This window comes from Phalacrocorax carbo, chromosome 9 (assembly GCF_963921805.1).
Source record: "Phalacrocorax carbo chromosome 9, bPhaCar2.1, whole genome shotgun sequence".
NCBI lineage: Eukaryota > Metazoa > Chordata > Aves > Suliformes > Phalacrocoracidae > Phalacrocorax > Phalacrocorax carbo.
Genome location: NC_087521.1, coordinates 21,041,147 through 21,068,289, shown reverse-complemented (window position 1 = coordinate 21,068,289; position 27,143 = coordinate 21,041,147). Strand labels below are relative to the sequence as shown.

The following is a 27,143-nucleotide window of genomic DNA, read 5'->3' as shown; positions in this document are numbered from 1 at the left end:
ATTGAATTAAGCACATAGCGTAGAAGGGTTACAGTTTCAAAAAGATGCTGAGATATCATCTGTGTGCCCTGAGCATGCCCTGGCTTAGATATATCTTCGGGTTTGTTCTAGCCAGCGGAAGCTGTGGCAGTGCCGCCATCCTCAGGATCTCACTTGGTTTGCCCTCTATGGCTAGGAGGTTACATCTGTCTAGGAAGCAGCCTACCTCTGCTGGCCTTAGCAGTAGGATTCAGTCCTGACACCACAGGAAGATCAAGCCCCCAGCCTCTCCAGGGAGGTGGTTGCATTGGTTTCCCACAGGTTGTTTCAGTGGCACATCCACGCGCTAGTTGCTGTACTGTCATGGACAGCTTATGGTTGAAGTAAGTGTGAATGTCACAAATGTTGTCTCATGAACTGTGGGTGGGTTCTTGCCTTCTTCCTCAGCCTCACACTAGAAAAATGCAGGTGAACAATGAGGGCTTGTTGGTAAGGAGGGGCCTTTCTGGTTTTGTGATTTCCTCATCATTCAGTTCTGGAACTATTACTTACCTTCTGTGAGTCTGATGGAGTGTAAAGCCTCTCTCCTTGTGCCCCAAAGAGGGCTAAAAGAAGGAAATCAGAGTGTTTAATTCTACAGGGTGCATTTAGTTGGTGCAGGCCTAGAAGTCCAGTAATGACTGTATTAAGTGCTCTGAACCAAGATCATGTCCTCATTTAGAAGGAGCAGCAGGGTATGTGTCCTATTAAACTTTGCCTTCTCTCTGCTCAAAACTGCCTGTTCCTACCTGGAATCCTGAACTGTTGCTCTCAGTTGAATGAAGCAAACAGGATGCTTCCCTCATCTGTGTGTTGGTATGAAAGGGGTCTGGAAAATCAAGTAGTAGTAGTGACAGATTTGTGCATGAGCAAGGTAGGCTTACTGCCGCATGCTCTTTGCTGGTACCCTGTTGTCTTGGTTGTGGCTCCTTGGCACTTTCAAAAGCTGCGATAGCCTAACCACCGACAGGATCGCAGCTGTGACCTTTGCAGCACTACCCAATATGCAATCATCTTTTTTTTCACAAGAAACTTGGCATGTTTTCTGCTTCCCCTTTTAGTAAAGCACCAAATCTCCCAACTGTTTCCTGCCTTTGTACTCTGCTATACGCTGTGCAGACAATTCCTAAGGAACCTAAAGAGACTATTATTAAACACTTGACAGAGAAGCTTGAAATGTTGATGTTACATGCCTGAAGACTGGAAAATATTGGCACCTGCTGTCTTTCTCTGGTTCTGAAGACAGATTTTTTTCTTTTTTTCCACTTTCTCAGTTCAACAGTAGAATCGATTCCTCTTCCTGTGGAGACATTGCAAGGAGCGCTCAGGGCATTTCCTCCGCTTATTCTGCTAAAACTACGGGTTTCTCAAGGACAAGCGCATTGTCAGACTGAGCTGTGGTACATTCCTGCTTGTTTTGAGGTCCTGTGTCCCCTCTGACTCCTGATACATTTTTGGAAACAAAATATCACCCCTACTCTTGCAGTGAGAATCCTCCTCTGTAGCTGGCAGCACGTTGTATTTTGGCACAGGATGAATGAGTTTCTGGAATTGCCTGTACAAGTCTCATATGTCTAACTACAGCATTTGGCTGCTGCAGTGGGTGCATAAATGTGACTAATAGTCAGACTTAGTGGAACAAAACAAATGCTGGTACTGCCCGGGTGGTGTCCCGGTAGGGTGCTAATGCGTCCTTGTTTGGCATACACAGCATTCCTTCCTGAGTACTTTCCCCTTCTTGCTGAGCTGAATTCAGCAGCACTGAGAAGCAGCAGCATCCTCCTCCACATTGCATCTCAGAGAGAAGCTGCTGAGGTCAGGTTTTGAAGGCTGTTCCCCATGAGACAGGACGTACATCGCTCCTGCTTTTTTAGCATATCGTTGACCCCGTAGCACCCCATCCACTGTGGCCTAATGTCTTCTGTTGCCCTTTTCTCTGGTAACATGGAGAAATCACTCAGAAAAGCTGTATGTGCTCTACTTTGCTGCTTAACACATGGAGCTCGGGTTTCTGCTAATGAATGGCGTCAGTGCTGGCCTTGGGGAAGAGGAAGGAAAGCTAAAATGTTCTTGTCAGGGCAAATCCATGGTTTCAGAAGTCCTGTGTTTGCATAATCTCATCTTCTCCAAATCTGAGTTCAAGTCCGGAAGAAAAGCCTCCCCACCCCAGAGAACCGATGTGTTTGTACAAGCACGTGTCCCGCTTGTTTCTGAAGTGCTTTGAGTGCCGACGTGCAGATCCCTGTGTTTGAGAGGGTCTACAGAACTGAGCACGTTTGGATAACTGCACGGTGCTGGTGGCACAGTTACAATTATATTAAATCATCTGTGGGCACAAAGGCCAAAAAAGCAATCTCTAGTAATCACAACAATGCAAGAACATAAAGTTAAAGCCAAACAAATGGACAAGGATTTGAGCTTCCAGACACATGAGGAAATCTCATATAAAGCTTGAGCTATGTGTCTGTGTTATGTAGCTTTGCAAATCCTAACATTATTTAGGACCACATTCTGCATTCTTGGAATAAACTAAAACACTCATACTCTATGTGCTGGTCCTAGTTTTATAAACTTTTCCATTGCACTTTTTAACTTCAATATTTGTTTCCTTTCTGTATTTTTAAATGTCTCAACAAATCTCATTCAGCTCTTACATTGCAAATGGCTGGTGACTCAGGACAGGCCCAGGAACTGGTAAGTTCTTGGTTCAGATGGAGTCAGGCACAAAAGATGAGATTTTCCACCCCTGTCTGCAGGCTGTCTCTTGTTTTCACTGTCTGTCAAATGGAGCGGTGACGAGTGCTGCCTTTGTAAAAAGGGAAAGACCTCCAAATGAGGAGTGCTGTATGAGAGCTTGGGAGAATTGCCGGTACATCCTGAGCCAGAGCTTGCTGCTGAAACCCATCGTTGCTTTGGTCAGTTCACTGAGGGTCTGCTTCAGTTTTTATGGCAGTAAAATGAAACTCTCATTGGATAGCCCAGGGATGCTGGAAGAATCTTTGATGCATGTGAAACTTTGTATATTTGAAAAAGTTAGTATAAATGAACTCTATATCAGTGACAGAAGCCTGGATTTTCTATGAGCATTCTTTCGTCTTCATTTTAGCTAGTTGAAAACTTTAATCTTAGTATTTACTCTGTGGGGTTTTTTTAATTGTTGGAAATGCAAGCTAATTCTTTTCATCTACTAGGAAGCAGATTAGTAAAGTTTTGACTGAAAGACATGACTGCATGTCTCAGAAATCTGCTAATTGCCCTTGAAGTATTTAGCTTTCCCAGACCTACGGATATGTTCCTTGTTTTGGAAATGCTGTGTCTCTGAATGTCTTCTGTCGCCCTAACTTTGTTACAGCATTTTCAGTCTGTCAAAAAGAAAATGACTACCCAGATTCCCAAAGCCTGGAAAAAGGTCATTAAATAGATCAGACGAAAAGGAAATAGCATGTCTACTAAATCAAAGATGTTTTATACAAACCATGATGGGTCATGCTGAGAGCTGTCTAGCTTGTTGAGCTTAGCAATGTTTCTCTCCTTGAAAATTAGCCAAGAATTTAGCTCTTTCCATAACTTTCTAATCCACCTACACAGCAGAGTTCAGATCCTACAACTGGTATGGTATGAACACAGCATTCTTCTGACTGGGTAGTCTTTCATACTTCTTTGTTTACAACATTATTAAGAATAGAGTTTAGCCTGTGATTTTACTTATCCTGTTAGTACTTATATATGTCCTGCACAAAAGAATTTAAGTAAAGCATAGGATTTTGACCTATCTTTGCAGTAGTGACACCCACCAAAAAGTGGGTTGGAAGATGGTCAGCAGGTGCAAATGAAGTACTCTAAGTCTTTGCAGCTATTTACTTCTCAAAGAATTACATTCCCTGAAGATATGGGATGTTCCTTTTCCTTTGGGAAAGGATCTGGTGAAAACTGGAAGTTGATACAGAGCAGAAGGGGAACTTTCCTCTTCACTGATCAGATACTCTGAGCTGCAAAGTATGGTAGTGTTTTCTAAATGGATGTGTCTGTGTGGACCATCTTCCAGAAGGTCTGTCTCTCAGTCACTGTCACGCGTCCTGTCCCTGGCTTTTGTGAAAGGGGAAACCCTTGTTATTTCATTACAAACTCATAGGGTTCCCAGTCCCCTGTGTGTTGAGTAGCTAAGTGGTGGATATGATATAGTCTAGCCTTCTAGAATTCTGCATCCCCTGTATTTCTTGGCACAAGTGCAGTAAGTCTAGGGAATTTTGGACAGTTGACCGGGAGATCGAAGGGCTTCCCACACAGCTCCCTGCACTCAGTCAGTGCCTGTTGTCTTAATGATCCAGTCTGCAGCTATGCTGTTGCTCAGTCTTCTTCAATTCCTTCATGATATTTGAGGCTCCTTCCTCTTGAGGTATTAATTGGCTTTTCCACATGTACTTCATTGAGATGGCTAGTAAATGTAAAACATTGCTTTACAACTTTCAATTTGTTAGATAGATTAATGAGGAGAGATGTAAAAAGGATCCAGCCACCCAGGGAAAGGAAAAAAATTATTGTATAAGCTTAAGTTTTGGCGAAAGGGGCTTGAGGAAGGATGTGGTTTTAGAAATGTCACGGAAGGAGTTTATACTTGAGAAAGCTTTTTGACAAGACAGCAGCATAGGTGGGAAGGGGAAGGTCATGGGTGGCGACAGGGCTGAGTCATCTGTTAGAAGAGCAGGTGGGACACTGGGGTGGACAAAAAGGACAACCAGCAATGTGTTCGAAGACCTGGGAGCAGTCCTTTAACTAAAGGACCCCCAGGATGAGAAGGCCTAGACAGTGAATGTTTTGGTGCAGTCATAAAAGGGAGGGGATAAAAAAGATGAATGAAGAAGTGGCCATTATATGTAGACAGCATAGCAATTTTTAGAATGCTTTAATTTTCAGGGGAAGCATCTCCTGTGCACCTTAAATCCTGACTAATTGGATTTTAGACATTGCAAAGATAGCTGTTATATCAAGTTTTAAATGGATAAACCAATGAAAAAATAAATATGTATACCTCCATACATTTGGTCCTTATTTCAGCAGATGGGAACTACTTGCAGAGGCTGGTGCAACTCTTCCAGCCCAACGCAGTACAAATAGATACACACAAAAAAGATGCCCCTCACTGTGTGAGTCCGTACCAACCAGTTAGGCAAGAGCAGGCAGTGTAATCCAGGGCTGTTGTTACAAGCAAAAGATTCAATAAGCATCAACAAGCATGCACTGAGGAGCCCAGGACGAAACCAGAGGCACACCTACAGTCAGGTGGACCAGGGTAGTAGTATCTGCTCTCCCTTTTAAACAAATAAAATTATACTAGTAAGTTTACTTGGGAGCTAATCTTTGCCAAAGTGGAGAGTATGATTCAGGAGACTATTTGTCCTGGCCACTGTTGCTAGATATAAACTGAGGAAATCGGACACAAGCTGTCTGTTCTTCCTGGGCTTTCCTTCAGGGCATTGGACATCTCTACCCTTGCTGTCGTGCTTCTTTGATAGGAGATGGTAGCAGGTTCATGAATGAGGAGTCAGTGTAGTGACTGACGCCAGAAAATTATATGTATTTCTTTGTGGATTCAGACTATACAGGTCAGCATTGTTCTCTGCAAGACAGGAATGCACATTTCAGAAAAACAGGAAGATTACTTTGTAGCAACAGTTCTTGTAACGGGAATTGTCTGGAAGCAAAGGAGAATTCATTGCACCTAACGCTATCTAGCTAAAAGTTGCATGTGTATTCAGTACTAGGAGTCTCCATTTCTCTGCAATCAGTGGGCAGAGATAGGTATGTCCAGAAGTGATTAATCTTAAACTGTTGAATGTATAAGGTAAATCACCGTTGAAATGTGCCCATTGCCACTGACTGCGCTGGTACACGGACAGCTTGCATAGACAAGTTGGCTGGATTTAGGTGAGATGAATTCCCCCCTCCATCACCGTTATCTGTAGGCACATGGTTTCTGGGAGCTCACAGCCATGCTCAGGAGGCTGCTATTGCAGGGCGCCTGGCTCCTGGTGCTGCCATGTGTGCTGGTGCATCAGTCAGGGACTCCACTCTGGTGGAGCAGTGGTCCTTCTTCCTGCTGCTTTTTTATTGCCATCCCCTCCTGCCCAAGTATTATTGGAGGAGATCAAATGCTGCACCTGCTGCTTTGAAGCATGAGGTTTTCAGGGAATAGGAGGCTTCTGGCTGCCAGCATCAAACCAAGGACTTGGGCATCGATTGCACCAAAGATGGTGCCAAAGACCCAGCCTCACAGCACAAGAGAAAATAGAAACAAACCACTTTGTTCTGGATACTGTTAGCAGACTGCTGTCTCAGCAGATAACATCCACAGAAATACCAAGCTGGGACACATGCTCCTTCCAATTCAGCAGTCACCACCTTTTCTTCATGGTGCCATGCAGAATCCTGGTGCACATCAGCAGTGAGGAAACAGTGTCAGCTCCCTAAAACAACACGGCTTTGGGGTAGCGCGTAAGGACTGCTGGTCCTTGCCTCCCAGTAGCTTCTCACAGGTGTGTTGCACAGTGTTTTGATCATCTGGGATCCGGTGTGGGAATTGTGTTCCCTGCAGTATCTACCCAGAGTGTTTTGCAGCTGTTTAGGAAAAGAAATGTACAGGGCTGTCTGAAGACTTTTTAACGGAAGAAACTAATCCAATGTAAACAAAGTGGTGTGTGTGCATTCCTTTGCTGTAGTTGTTCTAAGATAATTATAACAGAAAAACATACACCGACAAAGCTTTCCCACATAGTTAGGTCCTTGATTTTTTTTTCTTTCTTGTGTTTAAAGTACACATAGCTTGTTTCTCCCAAAAGTAATTTCTTCTCATTGGTTTTGGAGTGGGCCCTATCCACCCCACTGCAGAAAAGTCATCAGATTGCACCGGTCCCTGTAGTAGGCAGCAGCCTTGGTTGGCGCACCGTATTCCAGTTAAGCCATCACAAAGAAATGCAGAGAAGAATCCTTCAAGGCCACACAAGTGTTTCACAATTACATTTTTCTGAAGTGTTTCAGGATTGGCTACAGGTCTTCTTTAAGATCTTCATTTGAAAATACAAAATGTTGCTTAATAAAAAAAAAGTTCATTTTTTGTTTTTCCTTCCACACCACAAAGTGCAGGCTCTGAACATGAGCAGTGTAGAAGGTAAAAGTCCCCCATGTGTTAGAGAAGTTTGCTAACCTGTGCAAAGACAGTGTTAGGGCATGGCATTACCTTCCTGTTTCCCACATGTTATATGTAAACTTAGGACCGATCATCATTTGTATTTGTTGTTGAGTTGGTATTTATGTCTCTGCTTAGGTTTCTCTATCCTTGTTTAAACATATATTTGTTTCAGACTAAACAGTTTTTTCCACCATTGTTATTGAAATACCATGTTCTTATGTTTCATCCCTGGGGCAGTGAGAGATGCATTGCTGTTGTATAGTTGTGTTCTGGGAAGCTGCTTTACATAATGAAACTCAAATCAAACCAACAGTCACCAAGTCTCTGGAAAATCCTTTTGGCTTCACAGCACAGAGGTGGACCCAGAACATAGCTGACTGGAGTTGCTAAGCCATAGGCTTGCTGTCAGCCCTGCTCAGTGGTGCAGCAGCAGTGACATGCCTCTCCTATTATTCAGTGTTATCCCAAGATCTTGCTGTGTTTTATACCTCTGCATGTAATCTCTTGCACTTCACTTTGTGTTCACACGCATGTGGTTGGTAAAGTAATAAAAAGCAGGTAGTTATTCATGTTTGCCCTATCATTGGTGGCATGGTCTGGAAAAGGAGCCAAGAGCCCTGTTCCTCCCTGGCTCGATCTGTGGCACAGCTACTGCAGGAGTCCTGCTGTACTATGGAGGCTTGATCTGGGCATTGGCTGGTACTGTCAGAGCCCCTTCCAGCATGGCCCTGAGATGCCTTTCTCTCTCAAAGGGAGTTTTGTTGCTATTTCACTCTCCTTGTGGGCTGCTGTTTTGCCTCTGACCCAGCATGTATAGATTGGAAGTGGTATTTACTGAAAGCGTGGGACATGCGTTGTGTAGTCTCTCCCAGGATTTAGCTTCCAAAAGCTCATTAAACTGATCTGGTTAAGGGCCATCAACCCTCCTAGATTAGAACTATAAAGAGCTTCAGTGGACTCTACTCTTCTGGGTACTCTAATGTCTGCAAACGAACTCTCTCATGCCCCATCCCTGGAATTGTCCAAGGCCAGGTTGGACGTGGCTTCGAGCAACCTGGTCTAATGGAAGGTGTCCCTGCCCATGGCAAGGGGCTTGGAACTAGATGATCTTTAAGGTGCCTTCCAACTGAAACCATTCTATGATTCTAAGAAAAAGCTGCCTCTGTCATGTCTGTCATCATGCCCCTGCCATAAATCTACTCACTGGTGTTTTTTATTAGACGATATACTCTGTGTAAGATACAGAGAGACTGATTCTTCAACCGAGAGGAAGTAACTCACTTAAGTCAGTAGAGTTACATGCAAATAAAATCAGTAGGGAGTTCAGCACTGGGCCTTCAAGGCTCACCTTAGATTCCTAGGTATGATTAGCATCCCTCTGCACAGAGCAAACTGCCGCTGTGCTGTGAATTTCTCATGTGCATCAGCTGGTTATGAGGAACCTTGATGCTACATTATCTGTTCAAGCACATGAGGGCCCTGGTGCTCACACCTTTCCTTCAAGCTCCAGCACATAGTGTATAGCAATATATTTGCACAAAATCTGGTGCTTCCTGGCCATTTTCAAGCTGTGTGTTTGTACAGGGAAGTGCAGACCTCTATCTTCTGCTCTCACCCACCATCTAGGCCAGGGGGATGTGAACCAGTAACCCACCGGCTCCTGTCCTGGAGGTGTGTAGTTTGCAGATGAGTGTTTAGCTTGGGAATTGTTTTGTACTAGTCTAAATAGTTTTTAGCTCAGTATTTGTGAGAGGAAACATGAAATAAGCTGCATTTGGACCATTATGCCTTTTGTATTTCAGAGGAAGGAGTTGTATTTGGACACTGGCTCTTAGTTCTGAGACTGATTTATCATTCTGTGTACTAGGGTAGTCCATGTTGGTAAGAATACTAAAATCACAGACATCTGTTGCTTCAGAATGGCAATTCTAACTGTCATTCCTGTATCCAACATATACGGGTAAGCCTATGAAACAGCAGATACAAGTTACTGTTTAGAGATAGCTGAGTTAGCTTTAATCAGGGTTCACGTATTCACACTGAACCTGACATTTGCATTTTAATATAGAGCAGACATACAAAGCAGATTTTGCATTGTGTTTCTTCTGGAAATCCCTTTAGGGTTTCACAGATATCAATACTTTCAGTGCCAGGGTTCTGAGTAGAACATTATTGGGGTAAAAATGCAGATAAAGTCTTCTTTGAGCTTGCCAAACAATCTCTTTCATTTTTTTACTTGATGAGGAAAATGGCTTTCATTCGTCCTGTAATGTTGGAAACACTCCAGCCTGTAACATGATGCCTCAAGTTTCGGTACAGCTTCAGTGCTCTAAGGAATAAATGTTACTATTTCAACAAAAGCTGTTCTAGCAGGTTTTCTCCACCCTTTGTCATTACATCAGAGAGTTTTGCCTTCATTGTTCTTTACACAGAGTCTAAGAAGCACCAGAAGGCATATTTCCTTCTCCTGGAAAGTGGGTCCATTTGCCTCCTTTTTCGGTGGTCAGGCGTGCCACAGTGCCTCCTTAAGAGCCTTTGCATGTGATGCTACTGAGAAACCTGAAAAACAGTGGAGGAGGATGAATTGAAGTTGGTAGATAGTCTCTTGGGTAATCCTCCTGAGCTGCAGGAAGAAGACTTTAGGTTTTTGTGTACAGTAAGTGTATAAACATAGCCAAAATGCTGCATTTTTCAAACACCTAAAGTAATGTTTTAATAATTGGGGGGTGGGGAGGAGTTGTGCTTGAGTTTTTTAAATTCAGCTGCAAAACTTCCTGCCCCTTGTGTTTGCAAGGTCGTGGGTAACGGCTCTTACCTACTGAAAAATGAGGCTGTTTGATGATAAGCGCACATCTCCCAGCCTTTACTGTCTCCTGAACAAGATAATCTTTCACCTCCTAACTTGTTACATTTCTGTGAGCTGGCTTTATCGGGCTGTGTCAATGAATGAGTTTCACCACAAGTCTGTTTTACCTGAAGGCATGTCTGTAGCTGTACTCCTCTACTGCCGGGTACCTATGAGGCTCCATCACCATACGTAAGCTGAATGCTTGTTTGCAAAACCTGCCTCTTTTTACCAGAGCACCCAAGAGATTATATGAATTCCTTTCTCGGGACTCAGAAAGGAGCCTCCTGCTTGCTGAGGAAAGTAGGCATAAGAGGAAAGTCTAGGTCTAAAAGGTAAGGGAGGATCCTGTACAGACAGTAGCTTTGTGAAATGGTTGTCTCTAGAGAAGAGTTCAGCTGGGATTAAAAACTCCATCAGGTTGGCTTTACTTTGATTTTCGCCTTTATTTCTTCTTTATCATCATTCCTCTCCAATCTCAGCTGAATTCAATCAGGTTCAAAAACCATAATTAGCACTCCTAAATTGCATGGAAATGGTGAGTTCTTGAGAATTATTTAATAGTTTTTCATTTCTATTCAGTTGTGAGACTTCCTCACTAGCTGCTCAGATGCTTCAAAATCACCACTTTATTAGAATTGAAGACTGTTGCTGTGCAGATGTGCCATTTAACATGGATATTCAGTGCACAATTCCTTGTATGTCAAGCCACGGTAAGGTTAAATTTGTGCCCTCAAAGCTGAGTCTGCTCTGCCCTCTTGTGTCTTTGGAATGTGCTGTCAAATGGTCCCCAATATACAGCTGCTTTATCATGAGAACTGGCATTTTCCCTCCACAGATGCAAACACATTGGGTATTCAGTTATGGGTTGATTTTTCAGTGATGAGTACAGATCAACATACATTTGAACTAAATCTGTGCTGCCAATATTCCTCATGCACACACATGTCTGAGGGGACGGGAAAACGACTTGAGAGTATTTTTACTACATCTCACAAGTGCTAGAATAAACTTGATTGGTCACTCTGTAAAATTGTGGGGTTTATGAAGCTTCAGCTGAAAAATTACCTACTAGAGCGAGGAGTGAGAAAAGGATACTTCCAGATGATAGAGGCTGGGCTGCTGTGAAGTTGTGGGTTGGCTTAGCTTGGCTGACTCCTTGACATACCAACTTTTGACCTTAGCAGAAGTGACAGTCCAAAGCTATGATAAGTTTACAGTGATTAAATGGATTCTGAAGGGCGAAAAAAACCCAGTCATGTGGTGATTGAAATTATGATACCTTCAAGATAAGGTTTGGCTGCATGCTAAAAAAAGAACCTGCCGACTCCTCTGTGTGGCCGGTTGTTTTTTTGTTTGAAAATGAACTTAGGAGGCAGGGGTGGGCTGGAAGTTCAGATTTCCTCCCCTTATTGTATTAGTAGAAAAAGACGGTTCCCTGGTTGTGCATCCTCTGTATCCCCCCAGGAGCAGAGTGGGGCAGTGCAAGCTGGTGGAAGCTACAATGAAGCACAGTTTACTGAAAAAATATTTATTTTTAAATGGGCTTAAGTATTTCCAAATCACAGCCAACTGTTCTATTAAAAAGTGGCTTCTCTCAAAAAATTAGGAAGTTTAGAGTTTGATACGGTGTGCTGTAAATCTTCCAGACAGCTTAAGGCTTAACATTTGCTCCATGAGCGCTGGATGATGACTGACCTGAGCCAGTCCTGATTTTGACATGGATGTTCTTCTCCTTATCTTAATGGGTGTTTACAGCAGAGACCAGCACTTTTCAGGAGTGGCTTTGTTGTTTCTCTGCATAGGGCATTGTGCGATATGGAGGTCGCACACTGTTTCTTCAGAAATAATCCTGGCAGCCTTTCCAGCCACAGAGAGCAACTCGGGCACAAGCTGTGTGCCATTTGTAATTGCTTAGCAAAATGAAGGGGTCACACACTCAAGTGCTTCAGGCCAAATCTGTTGCATGCCTGGGAGACTCCAGGCCTCCTCTTGTGCTCCTTTGACAAACTGCGTCCTCCCTCCACCTGTTTCAGAACTTCACTGTACCAACTTCATTTACTTTTCCCTTCTCCTCAGCGTGCCCCTCATTTGGTGCTCCTCTCTGTGTATAAACAGAGAAGATGCTGCTAATAAGACAGTACTGAGCCTGGTCAGAAGATAGGATATTCTTGCCCCCCCTCTTCTCCCCACTTTGCAAATGGGAATGTAGTGATAGGACATGTTTGGTGATTGAGTCATGGTCTCGTGGCAATAGGTGCTGTGAATTAATACTTGTTCTTCTCTGCTCTGCTTCCTAATCCCTAGCTTAAGTAGTGAAGGATGGTGAATTACTAGGTATGGAGACATGTTGAGACTGTAAATCTGAAGTTTAATGGGCAGTGGCTTCCTCAGGGTTTTTTTTCCTACCTGCAGGTTTTAAGCTGTCCTCACAGAAAATCTCTGACCATGAACTCTGTTTTTAAACTCCATTTCTGAAGACAAAGAAATGCTGTTTGTTGATGTATAAATGCAGAGCGCTGGGTGTGCGATTTATTATTTGTTGTCATACTTCTCCAAAATGGTAAGGAGCAAAGAAATTGGAATAGGAAACTATTTTATGATTCATCTTTTCTTATGGTTTATTTTATTCCCTGCAGTGATTCATAGCTGCCTCTGTGTCAGCACCTCTTATAGTGCAAGGACCACCTGCCCTCACTGAAAACCATCCAGGGACTGTCTTGCACAGCCCTGTCATGGTGGTTTCCATTTACTATCATGTAAGACTTGGTTCAGTCGGGAACAGCCATGTATTACTCTTATTTTTCCTGTATCTGTTTTGCCTACCTGCTGTATTGGAGTGTGTGTTTAGTGTTGGGTTTTTCATGCCTTCTTCCTTTTGGGGGTTTTGGTATCCTATGACTGCTTGGCAGTCTGTCTGCAGGCCACTAGTGGTGCACAGGCCCTGGGTAGAGGAGCACTGTTCAACATCTCCTACTAAAGCAAGTCTCAGGTATAAAGATCTCTACCAATTCTCACTGCCAAAAAGAGTTTTTCTCCAGCCAGTATTTAGTCTGCATCCTCCTCATCTTCACATCCCATTGCTTCCGTCACCATTGTTGAAATCCATCCAGAATAATCCCCTCATTGGCACCAAATCCCTGGTTTGCGTATTCGTTCACTTCTCCCTTGTTGGTCAGCTGTGTTATTCATCCTGTAAACTGGCCTTCATCAGTCATGTTTTCCACCTTCATAACAACATCGTTACTCCATGGGAATGGAGCAGTGCTCTGACAAAGCTCCTCCAGACGTGCCAGAGCTGGCTGCCTCGACACACTGCAGAGGGAGGCAATTGCTGCGTGTCACCTGCGACCTGCTAGTGCCAGCTCCCCTGCTGTCTTCAGAGATCCCACTGCAAACGCTCCCCCTGCATTAGCAATGAACATGGTCCCAACCGTGATCTCCATTCAAAGGTGATGGAGGGTTAAAGTATAGGTAGCGGTGGAAGAATGGAAATGACAGTTGAAAAAAAGACCATCACAGAGAAGAAATAGGGATGGGGTGATAAAAAATGTAGAAAGTAAAAAAGAGGGGAGAGGGAGCTGCCGATGAGATCAGATAATCTTGAAGAAAAGGGAGAATAATGTAAGGAAAATACAGAAAGCAGACACCACAAAGTTTGTGCCAAGGCATACAACAAAAATGAGGACAAATACAGGGGAGGAACACAGTGACAGCATTTTGTCTTTTAAATTTAATTATGATGTTTTGTTTCTAAGAACAAAAATACTACAGATACTTTTGGGACTTGTCTGAAGTGGGAACTGAGCCGTCTCCTGATCTGAAGAGTCTTTCCTTGTTGCTGTTAAGTTGGCAGTTCTGGACCTGACATGGTCCATCTGGAGTCCTGGTCATATTTCAAAGGCAGGTCTCTGAGAGACTACCAGACACTTGGAAAAAGAGAGAAATACCATCTCTAAGTGTACCCTATAAAAACGTACAGCCTCTTATATCACAGCAGTCCTTTGACTTGTGGAGACATTTTTCCTGCTGATATCTTTGGTTCAGTAAAGGCTGTGTGAAGATAGGGTTAATAACTATGGTTATCTGTTTATCATGTGATTCAGTGTATGTACTCAAAGGGAGGGAGGAAGTGCCTGAGTTTCTGAGTTTTCATTTCAGGTTCAAAGTAGAAGGCATAAAAATTGCATTTGTAATAATCTCTTGGGAATGAAGGGCACTTGCACATAGCCAAGGATGGAAGATGAGGCAGATTCTTTTCCAAACTTGTTGTTTTAGAAGAACTATCTTCCAGTCAGCAGCATCCCAATGCGCAGCTCAGAGCTGAGTACTGATGGTAGAAGAGCAACAGCATCGGCTCCTCGCGTGGGTTCTGGGTTGTATCAGCTGTGTGTCCTGACCCACATAGAGAGTAACTTCTGCTAGTGGTGCACGGCTAATGCAGCTCTGTGGGAGGCATGCCATAGCTGTGGCCTCATACTTTAATAGTTCTCAGACTGCTCATATAGAAGTGCTTCATCCTCACTAAGGCTCTCTGATGCAAATGAGAATATTGCTTGGTTTTAGACTGGAGAGTTAGGCTGTAGTGTCAGTGCCAGGGGTAAGCAGTGGGGCCAGACTCATGTTGCCCATTCTCACCTCTAGAGTCTTATGTTTATTTGTTTGTATATTTGTTGTTGTCCTTTCTGGCAATGGTTTCCCATGGTGACTGGTCACTACTGGTTTGCAAAGAAGCAGTGACAGTGGCCAAGGGTCCAGTGCCTGACCACAATTCTGTAAGATCCTGCTAAAGCTGCTTACCTCGGCAGGAGGAGAGGGTTCAACATACCACAGGGTGTTCGTTTGCACTTTGTGGATTGTTTGGGATAGTTCCATGCTGATGTAAAACAGCATTGAGATTGCCACTGAATTAGGTCTGTCCTAGACTTCAGTGTAGAGGAGGTGTGCTGTCACTCTGGTAGCAGGTGATGAGAGAAAGCTTCAGCATTTGTTTGCCACCCTGGGAAGGAGGAGAGGATCATCACTGGCAACTGGAAGATGTTTTCTATACCCACAGCTACCTTCAGAAATGCAGTGTGTGTGTGCAGTTAAACTCAGAGCAGCAGCTTTCTAGCTGTAGGCCATACTGAAATATTGAGCTGAGCAAGGGTTTGTTTGTCCTCAGGTCTGGCTGTAAATTAACTGTCTGTCTTAGAGGCTTCAGTGGGCTAGAATTGCCTTCTTGGTGGAGAAAATGCCAGTGCTCTGCAAAGCCAGCAGGAGCACTTTGAGATGCTAAGAGTCTTTTCTGCTACTTTTTGTTGATCCAGGTGGTCTTTTCTAAGTACAAAGTCACTTTGAACTTTGTACAAAGTTTGCCCCCTCCTTCATCTCCCCATGCAAGTGTCATGCAATCATCAGGAACACTGAATCCTCTCTGTCTCCTGTTCCTGTTTGTATGGGAGAGAAATGGAGGGAAATGAGATGGAACCACACACCCCTCTGTATCTGCACTCTGAAGGCAAAGTTATTTGTGAGCCTTAAGCATATGGGTGGGAGAGCTGCCAAGCCAAAGTTGCTCCCAAGTATCTGTAAACTAAATCTGATTCCTTAAATTCATCCAACTAAGGAACTTTTGCTCTGGCAGAGGCTTGTAAATATTACAGTACCTGTCACTTTTGGATGGTGCTCTCTGTTTTCATAGCATCAAACTGAAAGCTTTGAAGTCTGGGATGTTTTGTTTAGCTTTGTAGAGGTTAACCTCAAAACATCAATCTTTCTGCTCCTTTTAGGATGTATGAAAATAGACTTTTCGCGGAAAACTTCTTGTAGCAACAGTATTGCTAATGGCCAGAGTTCTCAAATATGCTCGGAGCATTGAAGCATGTATTGAGATATGTATACCAAAATATAGAGACCTTTGCCTTTCTGTTACTTTCAGTGATCCAATTTTCTCGTTTGTGTAAGGGAGCATGCATAAATGTATATGTAAAGTGAAGTGAAAGCATTAATCTAAACAAGGCTTATCAAGTGGTTTCTGGATGCACGGCTCTCTCAGAGTATCTAGTTAGTTTTGCTGGGGTTTTAGTTTACATGTACTTTTCAGTTTCTGCACTATCTGCACAGCATAGCCTCCACCTTTTTGTATTCTGTGCTCTCGCTGGGATAGATGAGGATAGTAATAACAGTCACATTTTGCTTATTATCAAGACAAGTTGCTGGTTGGTATAACTTGATATACAGTTGCTCCCATCATTTGTGCTGGTCTGCAGTTGCTTCTTGGAGGAAGGTGTCACGCTGTTTCTCTTGAAATAAGTCTTAGAAGTAAGTGCTGGCAGACCCATTCAGAATTGCAGTTCAAAGTTGTGCTGCTACCTCGAGTTATAACTCATTTGTGACTCCAGAGTTAACCTGGCCACAGCTAAAACTCCATGGAGGTAGTACTTTTAAGACTGTGCTTACAGAGGAGTTAAGTTGGATAGTTGCTCTTATTTGAGTGATGTTCTTGCTTTGACTTTGTCAATGTGCGCAAAGTCTTCGGGCCTGCTGACCTGTCCCAGAACCATGGCTGAAGCCAAGGTTCTCTTTGCACTTGAAATTGCAACCCAGCCCTCTTGAGCAGTAGAGATTTATGCTCAAATACTTTGAGTCCTACAGTGCTTTCCTCATTCCTGCTGCATTCCTAGAGGAATCAAAGTTCTCCTACAGTGAACAGGGTGTGGTTCCTAAAGCAATTCAACCTACTGAGTCACTAAGAAGGCTAGGTTTTGACTCCCAACTTTCCTGCAACCCCACATGAACAAGCACAACGTCAGCAGAAACACCCTGGAGCAGACCAATGCTGTTAAATTTTACCGTGGTTTCCCGTGTTTTTTCTCTTTAACCAAAGTCCACTGAGCAGTCTTGCCAAGGTGTCTCAGTGTCCAGCAGTGCTCTGACTGGCTTTGCCAGACCAAATGAGCACTGCTTTCAAGGCAGAGAGGTCCCAACAGACAGTGGGATCTATTCTATGGCTGGCACCTTGGCTGAAGTAAATCCAAACTGGAATCTGCCATCTGAGGGGCCTACAGTAATGATGGCTTTGTGAGACTGCCTGCTCCAGCCACGCTTGCTGACCATTCAGGATATTGTAAAATGCTTTAGAAAATTATGCTTGAAGGCATAATGTTAAGAGCTAAGATCCCAGCTGCTTTTCGCGTCACTGCTAAGCCTTGTGCACCTACATATTCCAAAGCAGGTGACCATTTTTGCTGCCTAACTGTGGAAATACGGGCTTTATATTTCCATTTAGATTATCTGAAAATTGGGCCTTTCATCTTCTGAAATGTTTCCAGAAACCCAAATTCAGGCCTGGCTGATAATCTTTCCAGTGCTTTAATATCAGCTGTTAAAGTAAAGCTGACTATCAAGAAGCAGTTAGTATTGAGAGAGCTGGTAATGATGCAGCTAAGAAGCTAAACCCCTCATCTCCATTTGAGTCTTTTCTTTTGTCTTGCAGATGAGAGGATCTGTTCACCACCCTTTATGGAGCTGACAGGTGCCTGTGGAGAAGATACCTTGCAGCTTATAGAGAAGAATGGACTGGCATTCCCATTCAGTATGTACATGGGCTTTTCCTTGGGGCTTCTAGTAGGTTCTGAAAATTAGACATGCGCCCCCCAAGATGTAGCCAAAACTGTAGGTGTGGGTTTCATTGCCAGAGTGTCAGGGATGTTAAAACCTTCCTGAAACAAATCCTCTGAAGCAATCTGCTTGGAATGTGGAACAAAACCTCTCCCTGTCAGCTTTTATTTTGCCATTTATTGATGTTCCTTACTTTAAACACCTCGCTACAGTAAACATGCATTCCTAGGAAATGCTAATAGTTCTAACAAACTTAGCCTCTTGCCCTGAACTTGTGCAATAAGTTTCTCTGGCCAGCTGCATTCATTATTTTTCTTGAGAATATCACTGCCTTGCTGATTGCCCCCTTTTTCACCCACCCCTCCCTTTCCCTGGTCCAGGCCACAAATATAATCCTAGAGGGCAGAAGAAAGAGTTTAAAAATTACCACAGATAGCAGGCTCCAAGGGCCCACAGCCTCAGACAGCTGCTGTGAATTGTTTGTGCTTTGTAGCAAGTTTCACGGGGGCGCTTGTGTTTTAATTAGTTCCTTTGATTCCTTGCAGTATAAAGTGAGCAGAATTGGTTAGTCAATGTTTGTTCCCTTGGTGCTGCCTCATTTGTAAGGTTCAGAGGTAAAGTCACATGGAAAAAGCAAGTTTTGCCCTTCCTGCCATCGCTCTCCCCGGTGAGACGGGTCTCCTGAAGCCAGATTGCGAAGCAGTAATTTCAGCCCACTGAACGGCTTTGACCCCCTTCCTCACCCATGCACATTGTCTTCTCAGTACAGGCTGGCTAGTGCTCATAGCAGCGTAGCCCATGTATTCAGAAGGCCTGAACCAACCTCTCTAAATGATAATGGAATTCAAAAATAAAATTGAAAATCAATATAACATGGTATTGTGGGAGTGCTTTTTCTGTCTCTCCCCCCTTGCCCCTCTCTCTTTTTTTAAAAAACGCTCCTGCTTTCTGGAGCATGTGTCTGTGAGACATAACACTTGTCCAGAATGTCAAGTTACCAACTTATTTTGGACTGTGGTGCAGGTCATCTGCCTTTCATATCTGTCTGTCCTCTTCCCTGGCAATTTGACTCTTCCAACAACCCCCAAAGAAGTCTTGTCCTATCCACCCCCTTGCTACTTGCAAGTTTTCATCTCTGCTTAACATATAACTAACATCAGCTCTAGTCATTGTGTGGGTCCCAGGGTCTTCAGCTCTTCTCTGGTTTTGTAATAGCAGAAGTATGTTGTTTCTTTCCTCTTGCTGGTTTTAGGACGGAGGTGAGAACCAGGATATACAGAGCAGACAAAGAATATGAAGGAGAAAGAACTGCTGGGCTCTTTCTACTTTTTTTGTCCCCTCTATGGTTGCCTGAGAAAAATATGTTGTATCTTAGTTTAGTTCAGCCCATTTGGTTTCCTGCTATTCCCCAGAAACAGGGAGGTAGGAGAAGTTGGTTTCCACTGTGCCCCAGCTCCCTTGTTTTCAGAACAGTCGTGTTTTGTGTTACCTGTACACAGGTAAAGTAGCTCCAGCCTCAAGCAAGATCACATACTTGTGAAGATGCACTCTGAGTAGGCAGGATGGCAATACCAGGACTGCTACTGATTTCTTAGCTGATGTTTTGCACCTCTGACCAGCCCTGATAATGACCTCCCCTTACACCTTAGTTACAGGGAGGGGTTGAAAGAGTAGAGCTGGGAGCAAGCCAAGCTTTGCAGCAATGGAGGACACCATTCAAGCAGAGACTGTGACTAGCATCTGGTATAGTCAATGCCTTGGTCTGGTGAACTCCAGTGTTTGCATGTCTGGGTGGGAACAGATTTATAAGGGCTTTGTGTGTACTGTTCCAGTGGTGCATTGTTTTTTCTTTTTTATTTACCCAGTTTGTAAAACCAGAGTGGCCCATGGAACCAACTCTCATGAGGTGAGTTAAAAAACTTCTGCAGCATCATCCCCCTGCTTCCAGTCCCCCCATGGTGGTTTGGCTGATGCTTTCTGATCCTGTAATAGGCAGAATGAGGGTTATGCCCAGATGACTTCCCTTCCCCCACCTGTCTGTTGTGTTTAATTGTACCATTATTTTTTTCAGATTTATCTGAAATTGAGTTGAACATGACTTTAACCTCTTGACGTGGAGGTTCTTTCTAACAGTTTCTAGCTTCTATCATCTAGTTGCTTCTAGCAATTTGTAGTCTTCATTCAGGTCTGTCTGCAAGGAATCTCCTTCAGCCTCTCCTTTGGTGGGAGGTCACACTAAGTGATGTTTCTACCCGACCATGTTTCTCTTCCAATATGTATGTGATACAGGTGAGAAATGATTTTGTGCTGCAGATGAAGCAGAAGTATGAGTGAAGGCCAGCTGGTTCCTGTCCTTGAGGGGAAGGGAATAGCAAATAGAGACAGTTTCTAGGCATGTTGAGTTGTAATAACACAACTGGAGCTGTGGGAAGAACAGGATTGGTAGAACTATCTGCTTTCCCTCCTTCCTGTAAGGCAATTGCAGGTTGTGTATTCCTGGAAGGAGTGCATTCCCTGTGAGCCTAGCTTCCTCTAAATTTAGGCGAGTTGAATCCTGTTTTAATTCTTTTCCATTTGTGCTTCCTGCCTTCCTGCTCACCACAGCTCAGTTTTGAGAATCCAGCCCTCGCTGCTGGCTCTCATAACGCCTGGCTTCCTTTGTTAACAACATGGTCATCAGTCCAGGTTTCCCAGCTGCTCCTGAAACATGCAGTATGTTGCTGCAGCATCTCTGAGAGCTGAAGAAGTAAAACGTAAATCTAGACGAGCAGAATGTCTACAGCAGAAATCTTGAATGACCGACACTTCCTTTTAAAAATGCAGCTAGATTTTTCATGCAGGCCTTGGCTTGGATCATTTTACAAGCATGACAGTCAGTCATGTTAGTTTGCCGGAGCAGCTGCTATAAATTTTTGCTATCATTCCCAAGAACACTTGGGGACTGAGTTGTGAATTAATTTAAGACTCCAGCTTCCCTGTTGGTTTTTCTGTAGAGGGCTCTTCTGCAGCTGTAACCTGAAATGCACGAGCCTTTCAGTGCTTGCCCAGTCAGTCTTGGACTTGGTTCCCCTGGTGAATCTTTGCTGTTCTTTTGTACCGTGCAAACATACCTCAGCCTCTTGCCAGAATTCCATTTTCTGAGCAAAAATTAGACTAAAATACAATTGTAGGCTGCACTTTATCACAGGAACTTAAGACCAGAGCTTAGGAGGACCACTGGAAAAAAGCCTAAAGGTTTGCATGGTACTTTACATAGTTAGGAGTAGTAGTCACTTTTGGAGTTGCTGTGTTATCAGGAGTGATCCAAAAGTGTATTTATGGTGAGAGAGGAACTGTCTTGTAATTGGTATTTTATGGTCTATAATGGCAAGGGAAGTGTACAATAAATACTATGTTTACAGTACAGGCTGTCTAAAAGTCGGAGCATAGGCCTAGAAGCAAGAAATTGTTACCTGTTTTATTAATGACTCCTCCTTTGGCTTTTGGTAATTGTTTCATTTTCTGTGGAGATAGTCCCACTGCAGAGCTGGCACTGGAACTAGAGCCCAGCCCAGCCAGAAACGTGCTTTTCTTCACAAGCTGACTATTCAGATGGTTCAAGTACTGGCTAACAACTGAAGGTGCAGGCTTGAATTTGTGTTTGGTGCCAGCTCTGAAAACGCAAGCCAGTTAAGCCAAGATGCTGTTAGTCTTCTCGTGGTGCCCCACAATTCACATGGCCTCTGCACTGTCAAGTCACACTGGCCAGCTTGGCACTTGAACCCCATTTTGCCAGCACTGTTCGTTATACTTGAATGGAGGTGGTGCCTGAAGGTTGTCCTCTTTCACTGCCAGCCGATCAGAACATAGCTGACCTTTGGTAAAGCTGCCTTGAGGCATCACTGAGACCCGTAAACTGAAGAAATGTGTCCAGAATGACTTTTTCTAGATGTTGAGCAGACAGGAATGAAAAGGCGGAGAATCACTGTGGATTTTGAGACTGAATTCCTTAAGGACATTATCAGTAAAAATTCTTGGTGCAAAATATTTTGTTTTGCCTTCAAAAGAGTTCTGCATTTATAATGAGGAATGCTATTTGGAAATTATCATATAAAGTATTGTTCCCATGTTAATGCTAGACACAGCAGGTCTGTGCTAAACGACAAAGAGCTGTGCACCCTGCAAGCGAAATCTTGGAGCTGTATTCATGCATGCTAAAAACCGTGAGACATCGCAGTGAACCAGCATAACGCAACACCATGGGAATTATATGGTTTGTGTGCTCATCCATGGGGCTCTCGGCACAGAGCGTTGCAGAAGAGAGGTTTCATATGGTTTCCAGTAGCCTGGGTCAGTTGTGTGCCAAGAAGATAAACTCTCTAAACTCATAAATAGGATGATAAGTACCCTCTCATCTTATGAAAGAGTGGTTTGTGGGGATTAATTAACTAGTATCTGCAGAGAGCACTTGAAGGATAGGAACAGCGTAGTTTTTGCCTGTATGATGCTGTAGATATCATAAAGCCAACAGTCGATACAGGAGGAAGTCTTGCCACCAGTGAGAGACAAGTGAGGTATGATGGTGATGTTGCTGTGAATCATCATGATGGAGGATTCTGCTGGTTAGAGTAGGTTTCTTGCACAGGTTATTACCACTCACAAATTCAGTCTGTGCTGTCAGATAGATAGCATCTGATATAACAGAGACAGAGTAAGAATATCAGCTGCAAGTAGGTATTGAATGCACACATTGACTTGAATTCAGAAATGTTCATCTACTGAGTCATTGTGCATGCGTGCAATTATGTGATCTCATGTGGTCTACCAGATAAGGAGGAGTAAGGGCAAAATTGTGCTTAGACTTTTAACTATGAACATGTAATCAGTACATCATTTACCATGGTTATGTTTTTGAACAGCAAAGCCTATTATATTTACTACATTTATTACAGGAACAAACTAAGATGTTAGCGAGAATTCAGTCTGAAAGTACAGTGTACATCAAATGAGTGGCTGATCATATATAATATGAGAGAGGGCAAAAAGTGGTAAAGTTTCTTTGTAAAATCCTTCCAGTGATCCTGATTTAACTAAGGTACAGCTAATCTCAGAAAGCACAAAAAACTGACAGAAGGCATATGGAAAGAGAGAACAAGCAGTATATAACTCATCTGCACCACGCTGCAGCAGGAAGCTCCGATTTTATTCTGTATATCACTGTGGAGTCACTGTGGGACCCACAGGAATTCTGTTAACCTCTCCAGACTGCCTTACATCCCAAAGTAAAATACAAGGTCCAAGGAGGCCAGTGTGAAAATATTAACAGGCATAAGACAAATCTTGTGTCAGAGTTTAGGAACTTTTTTGGCAAATGTGCATCCTGCACTGGCTGAGGTAGGCATCAGGCTCAAGACATGGATGGTTAGCTGTTGTCTTCAAGGCTCTTCAGAGGGGGAAGGTGCTCTAACCAGAGCATGCCTACCTGTGGGAGGGAGTTTTGCCCAGAAGAAAGGAAGGTAAAACGTATGTCAGGTTCTCTGGTCTTGAACAGTCCTCACTGTTGACCTGACTGTCAACATGCCCTTCTGCCACCATGGATAATAAGGCCCAGCATCACTGGAGTAATGAAGAGAGGTCAATATTCAGATAACTAGACCATAGTTTTTTCAGGGCTTTTAGGATGGAGAGCAAACCTAAGCTTACCCTCACTGCTGTGTAGGGGCACCTGGTATAAAGTCATTTCATCAGCCTGTGACAGATTGGTGCTTGCTGCCAGTTCTGCACAGGAGCCATGGCAGCATCCATACTCCCAACAGCAAACCTGCAAAATGGGGCACTGTGATTATTATAATTATATATGCATGTAGGCATGGTAATGGAGGGATCAATGGAAAGAGCAGTGTAACATGTGCTGAAGATATGCTGGCTTGTCAAAGTACTTACACGCACCTACCAGCATCACTTCCATGCTCTTTGAGGTAGCTGTTGTTCATCATTCAGGCCCGATAAGTACCTTCCTTTTTGGTATATTTGTTCCAGTCCCTTCTCTCAAGGGGACTATCCATTTGGAGTAATGGAGTGAAACCAAGCCAAGAAAATAATTAGGCCACCATTTACTAGCAGTAAGAACTACTAGAGTCTGGAGGAAGTTCTCTGATGATGTGGGTGAAACCCTGGTGCTTAGGCCATTGCAACTGGACTGAACCAAACCACAGGTAATAGAGCTGTGGGGAAGAACTCATATAGTTAGTACGCAGAGCTATTCCTTCTGTTGTTCTCATGTTACATGCCTGTATGCAATACAAACTTTGTCCTCCGTGTTGGTCAAACGTTTTACCCTTTTGTTGCACCTGCAGTTGCAGTAGCTTCCTAACTAAAAGCAGCAAATTAAATTGCAAAGAACTGACAAGAAAATGTTGTTTGAAAATGAAAGCTGCACTGCCAATAGTGTTTGGAGAGTTGTGTGTCAGTGAAATGAAATGTAATGTAATAGGACTAGCTGCTGAGAAGGAGTTCACACGTGGTCAATGTATATCCACCAGTTGATATTCCCCCTTGCTCCTAGTCAGGTGGTGGGTAAGCGTGAAACTATTGAAAGATTTGTGCACAACTGTGTGTGTGTTTCCAGATGGCAATCATCTTCAACCAGGAGGGCCTGAAAGCTGTCCACCCCCCTTGCGTCATTCAGAGCTTCATCAATCACAATGCCGTGCTGTATAAAGTCTTCGTGGTCGGGGAGTCCTACACAGTGGTGAAAAGACCATCTTTAAAGAACTTCTCTGCGGGAATCTCAGGTACATAGTGCCAATTTAAAAGGAAACATCAGTTTTTGGAGCCTTGGCGGCAAACAGCTTAAAAGAAAAATATTTTTGAAAGGGCTGCTGAAGCGAAGGCAGCTGGTTCTTATATACCATGTTTCCTCTTCTGTATTATTTCAATAGGAAGGGAGATAACTCATCTGTTCTGAAATACATACAAGTGACATTTGTATAGTAAATATTTACGCAGTGGTAACCTGAGTCTTACCTGTTAGAAAGTATTTTACGTCGTATGGAAAGGGGGAGAGGGAGAGAAACTCTTAATTTCACAGTAAGTTCATATGTCATTTGTACCGGGGTTTGTTATTAATGTGCTTTGGAGAGAATTTCCTGGGTTCCACCATTTCAAAACTTCCCTTCCCTATTTTTACCTTGATTATGTATCTGTTTAATTTAAAGATCGTTTGTGCTCTCCCCTAAGCGAGCCGCTCTGTTCATGTGAAGCTCAGTGTTGTAAACCTTGGTAGGAAGTGTTCTTTGGTTTGTAGATACCAGCTGCGTTGGGGGAAGGGAGAATGGATTTATCAGTGAGGACAGTGATCCTCCTATATGACACTAGACAGCAGCACTTCAAGGGTTTTTGTTAAAGATTACTAAAATTTCCTTTATGGGAAAAAAAAAAAAGTTGGTTTCCCAAGGACTGCATTCTGTACGCCTTCAGAAGCAAGAAGGAATTAGCAGGGCATGGATGGGAGCATGATCTGCCTGCAACTGGGCAAATCCAAGAGGTGGGGATGGGAGGGGAGAAGGTAACAAACTGAAGGAGGTGAATGAACAAGTGCCAGTTTCTTGTAACTTTTCTTAGTGGTTTCTGCTGATCTTAGCGTGTCCGTGTGTGCTCACCATTGCATTCTGCACACAAATATGTATTTTGTTAGTGTATATGTATAGGACAATCACAGCAAAAATCCTTGTCTGTAGGTATGTATGCCTGTGTTTACGTTTAGGTCTGCTTTATGTCCTGATCAAATTAAGTAGGCCAGAATCTGTGTTTGTATAACTGTTAGGACAGTTGGTCTGTACTTTTGGTAGAAGAGAACGTTTTAAGGCGTCTTTCTAAAAATGCCTTAGCTAATGTCTCATCCATTACTGTAAGACTTGAAAGTTGTCTGGAAGCCCCACATAAAAATAAGTTTTGTGGGCAGATTAGCACAAGTGTCTGGCTTTCTTACCCTCACTGGGAGAGTTTAAGGGGGCTGTGCTACAGGCACCTGACTAGGCAGATCTGACAGTTAAGCAGGTCTGCTGGCAGTGAGGCATTCCAGGAGCTGATTGTTTGGAAGTACAGGGCCTTTATAAATGGGAGGAAAGGCAAGAAGAGTATATGGTGGTGCCAGACTGCTGAGTGGATTTAGGTTTGCTTTTCACAACTCCTCCACATTTATCGTATGTGGCCCTGTGGCTGCTCTTAAATGTCCACTCAGAGAGACCAGCATAGCAGAAATACTATTGCTGGTGCCACCTGCATGCTGAGACTTTGGTCTGGGTGTTCCCATGCAGGTTGTCTGTACGATGCCATTGGTCTGCTGTGGTGGGAATGCCAAGGGGAGACTTGCTGTGGTGGATTTCTCCCTGTAAAATCTCCAGCACAGAGTGGGGCAGGAGGTGCTGGTACAGTTCTCCCCATGGTTTCTACTGTGGTTCGTTAGTGGATTCTGTCACTTCAGGGTGTCTCCTGCTTTTTTGTGGTGCCTCCAAAGGGAGGGAAGGTCCTGACCATGAAATTCACTGCTTTCCTTCATGGTGTCAGCGCCCTCCCCAGGTTCAGAGGGATCTCAGTGTAGCCTGGGTGCTATCGATCTACTTACCGCCTGCAGTGAATGCAGCTTCTCCCTTCTATCACATGCCTTCCCATTGGAACTGTCACTCTGAGTATAGCAAATTCATAGAAATTAACAATCTTACTGAACTTAGTTAATTGGCTCTGGTGAAGGAAAGGAAACTGGTTTCTGTTAATCCTGTGCAGTTCTATGTATTTGTGGTCTGAGGTACAAAAGCTGTGGGTGACCCGACGATGGGTCCCTGCCTGTGCAGGCAGCTAAGTGCCAGGCAGGAGAGACCCTGTGAGTGTAGCGGGTGGTGGGAGACTGCCTAGTAATGATGAAGACTTAGATTGCTGGGGCTGCAGTGCCATCTACTGTTCCTTGCACTAATCCGTTGGAAATTAAAATCTGATATGAAGTTATTTACAACCTTCTTTTAATTACAGACAGAGAATCAATATTTTTCAACAGCCACAATGTTTCAAAGCCAGAATCCTCATCAGTCTTAACAGCAGTAAGTACACTTGATCTTTTCTCCTCTAGTGCGGCTGGAAAACTATCTTGTCCTTTCTTATCAAAGTGTTAGTAGCTAGTGACTCTCCTTCACAAGTTGTCTGTTTCTGTGTTGCAGGCTGAGGTCTGTTTGGTACAACGAACCAGCATAACTGTGTGTCCCTCTGGTTTTCCTTACCGAGCTCCGGTGAGGAAGCACTGACACAGCCGGCCTGTGCTGCTTGCCAGGCCTAAACTCCCCAGAGCTAATCTAGGCAAAGGGAAGAAGGAGATTCTGAATGCAAATACCTGGCCTTTTCCTGTCCAGAGAGCTTAATAAGCATAAATCATCCTGCTGGGACTCAGTTCTGTGAGGAAGGACAAATGGTGAAAATTCAAGCAGAGAAATTGCATTGGGCAGGGCCACAGAGGGCCAGTAG

General features: G+C 43.6%; 1 protein-coding gene across 2 annotated transcripts in view; it reads left to right on the top strand.

Moving 5' to 3' along the window:
- Nucleotides 1-27,143, top strand: part of ITPK1 (inositol-tetrakisphosphate 1-kinase) — a 158,954-nt gene that overhangs the window by 119,070 nt on the left and 12,741 nt on the right. The window contains exons 1-5 of one of the 2 annotated variants that reach the window (XM_064460613.1): nucleotides 17,178-17,265; nucleotides 17,527-17,625; nucleotides 19,517-19,557; nucleotides 24,259-24,424; nucleotides 26,658-26,725. In XM_064460613.1, coding sequence (XP_064316683.1) covers nucleotides 17,178-17,265; nucleotides 17,527-17,625; nucleotides 19,517-19,557; nucleotides 24,259-24,424; nucleotides 26,658-26,725 — 462 coding nt within the window. Of the gene's footprint in view, nucleotides 1-17,177; nucleotides 17,266-17,526; nucleotides 17,626-19,516; nucleotides 19,558-24,258; nucleotides 24,425-26,657; nucleotides 26,726-27,143 lie in introns of those variants that run through there. The other variant, XM_064460612.1, reaches the window with a different exon arrangement.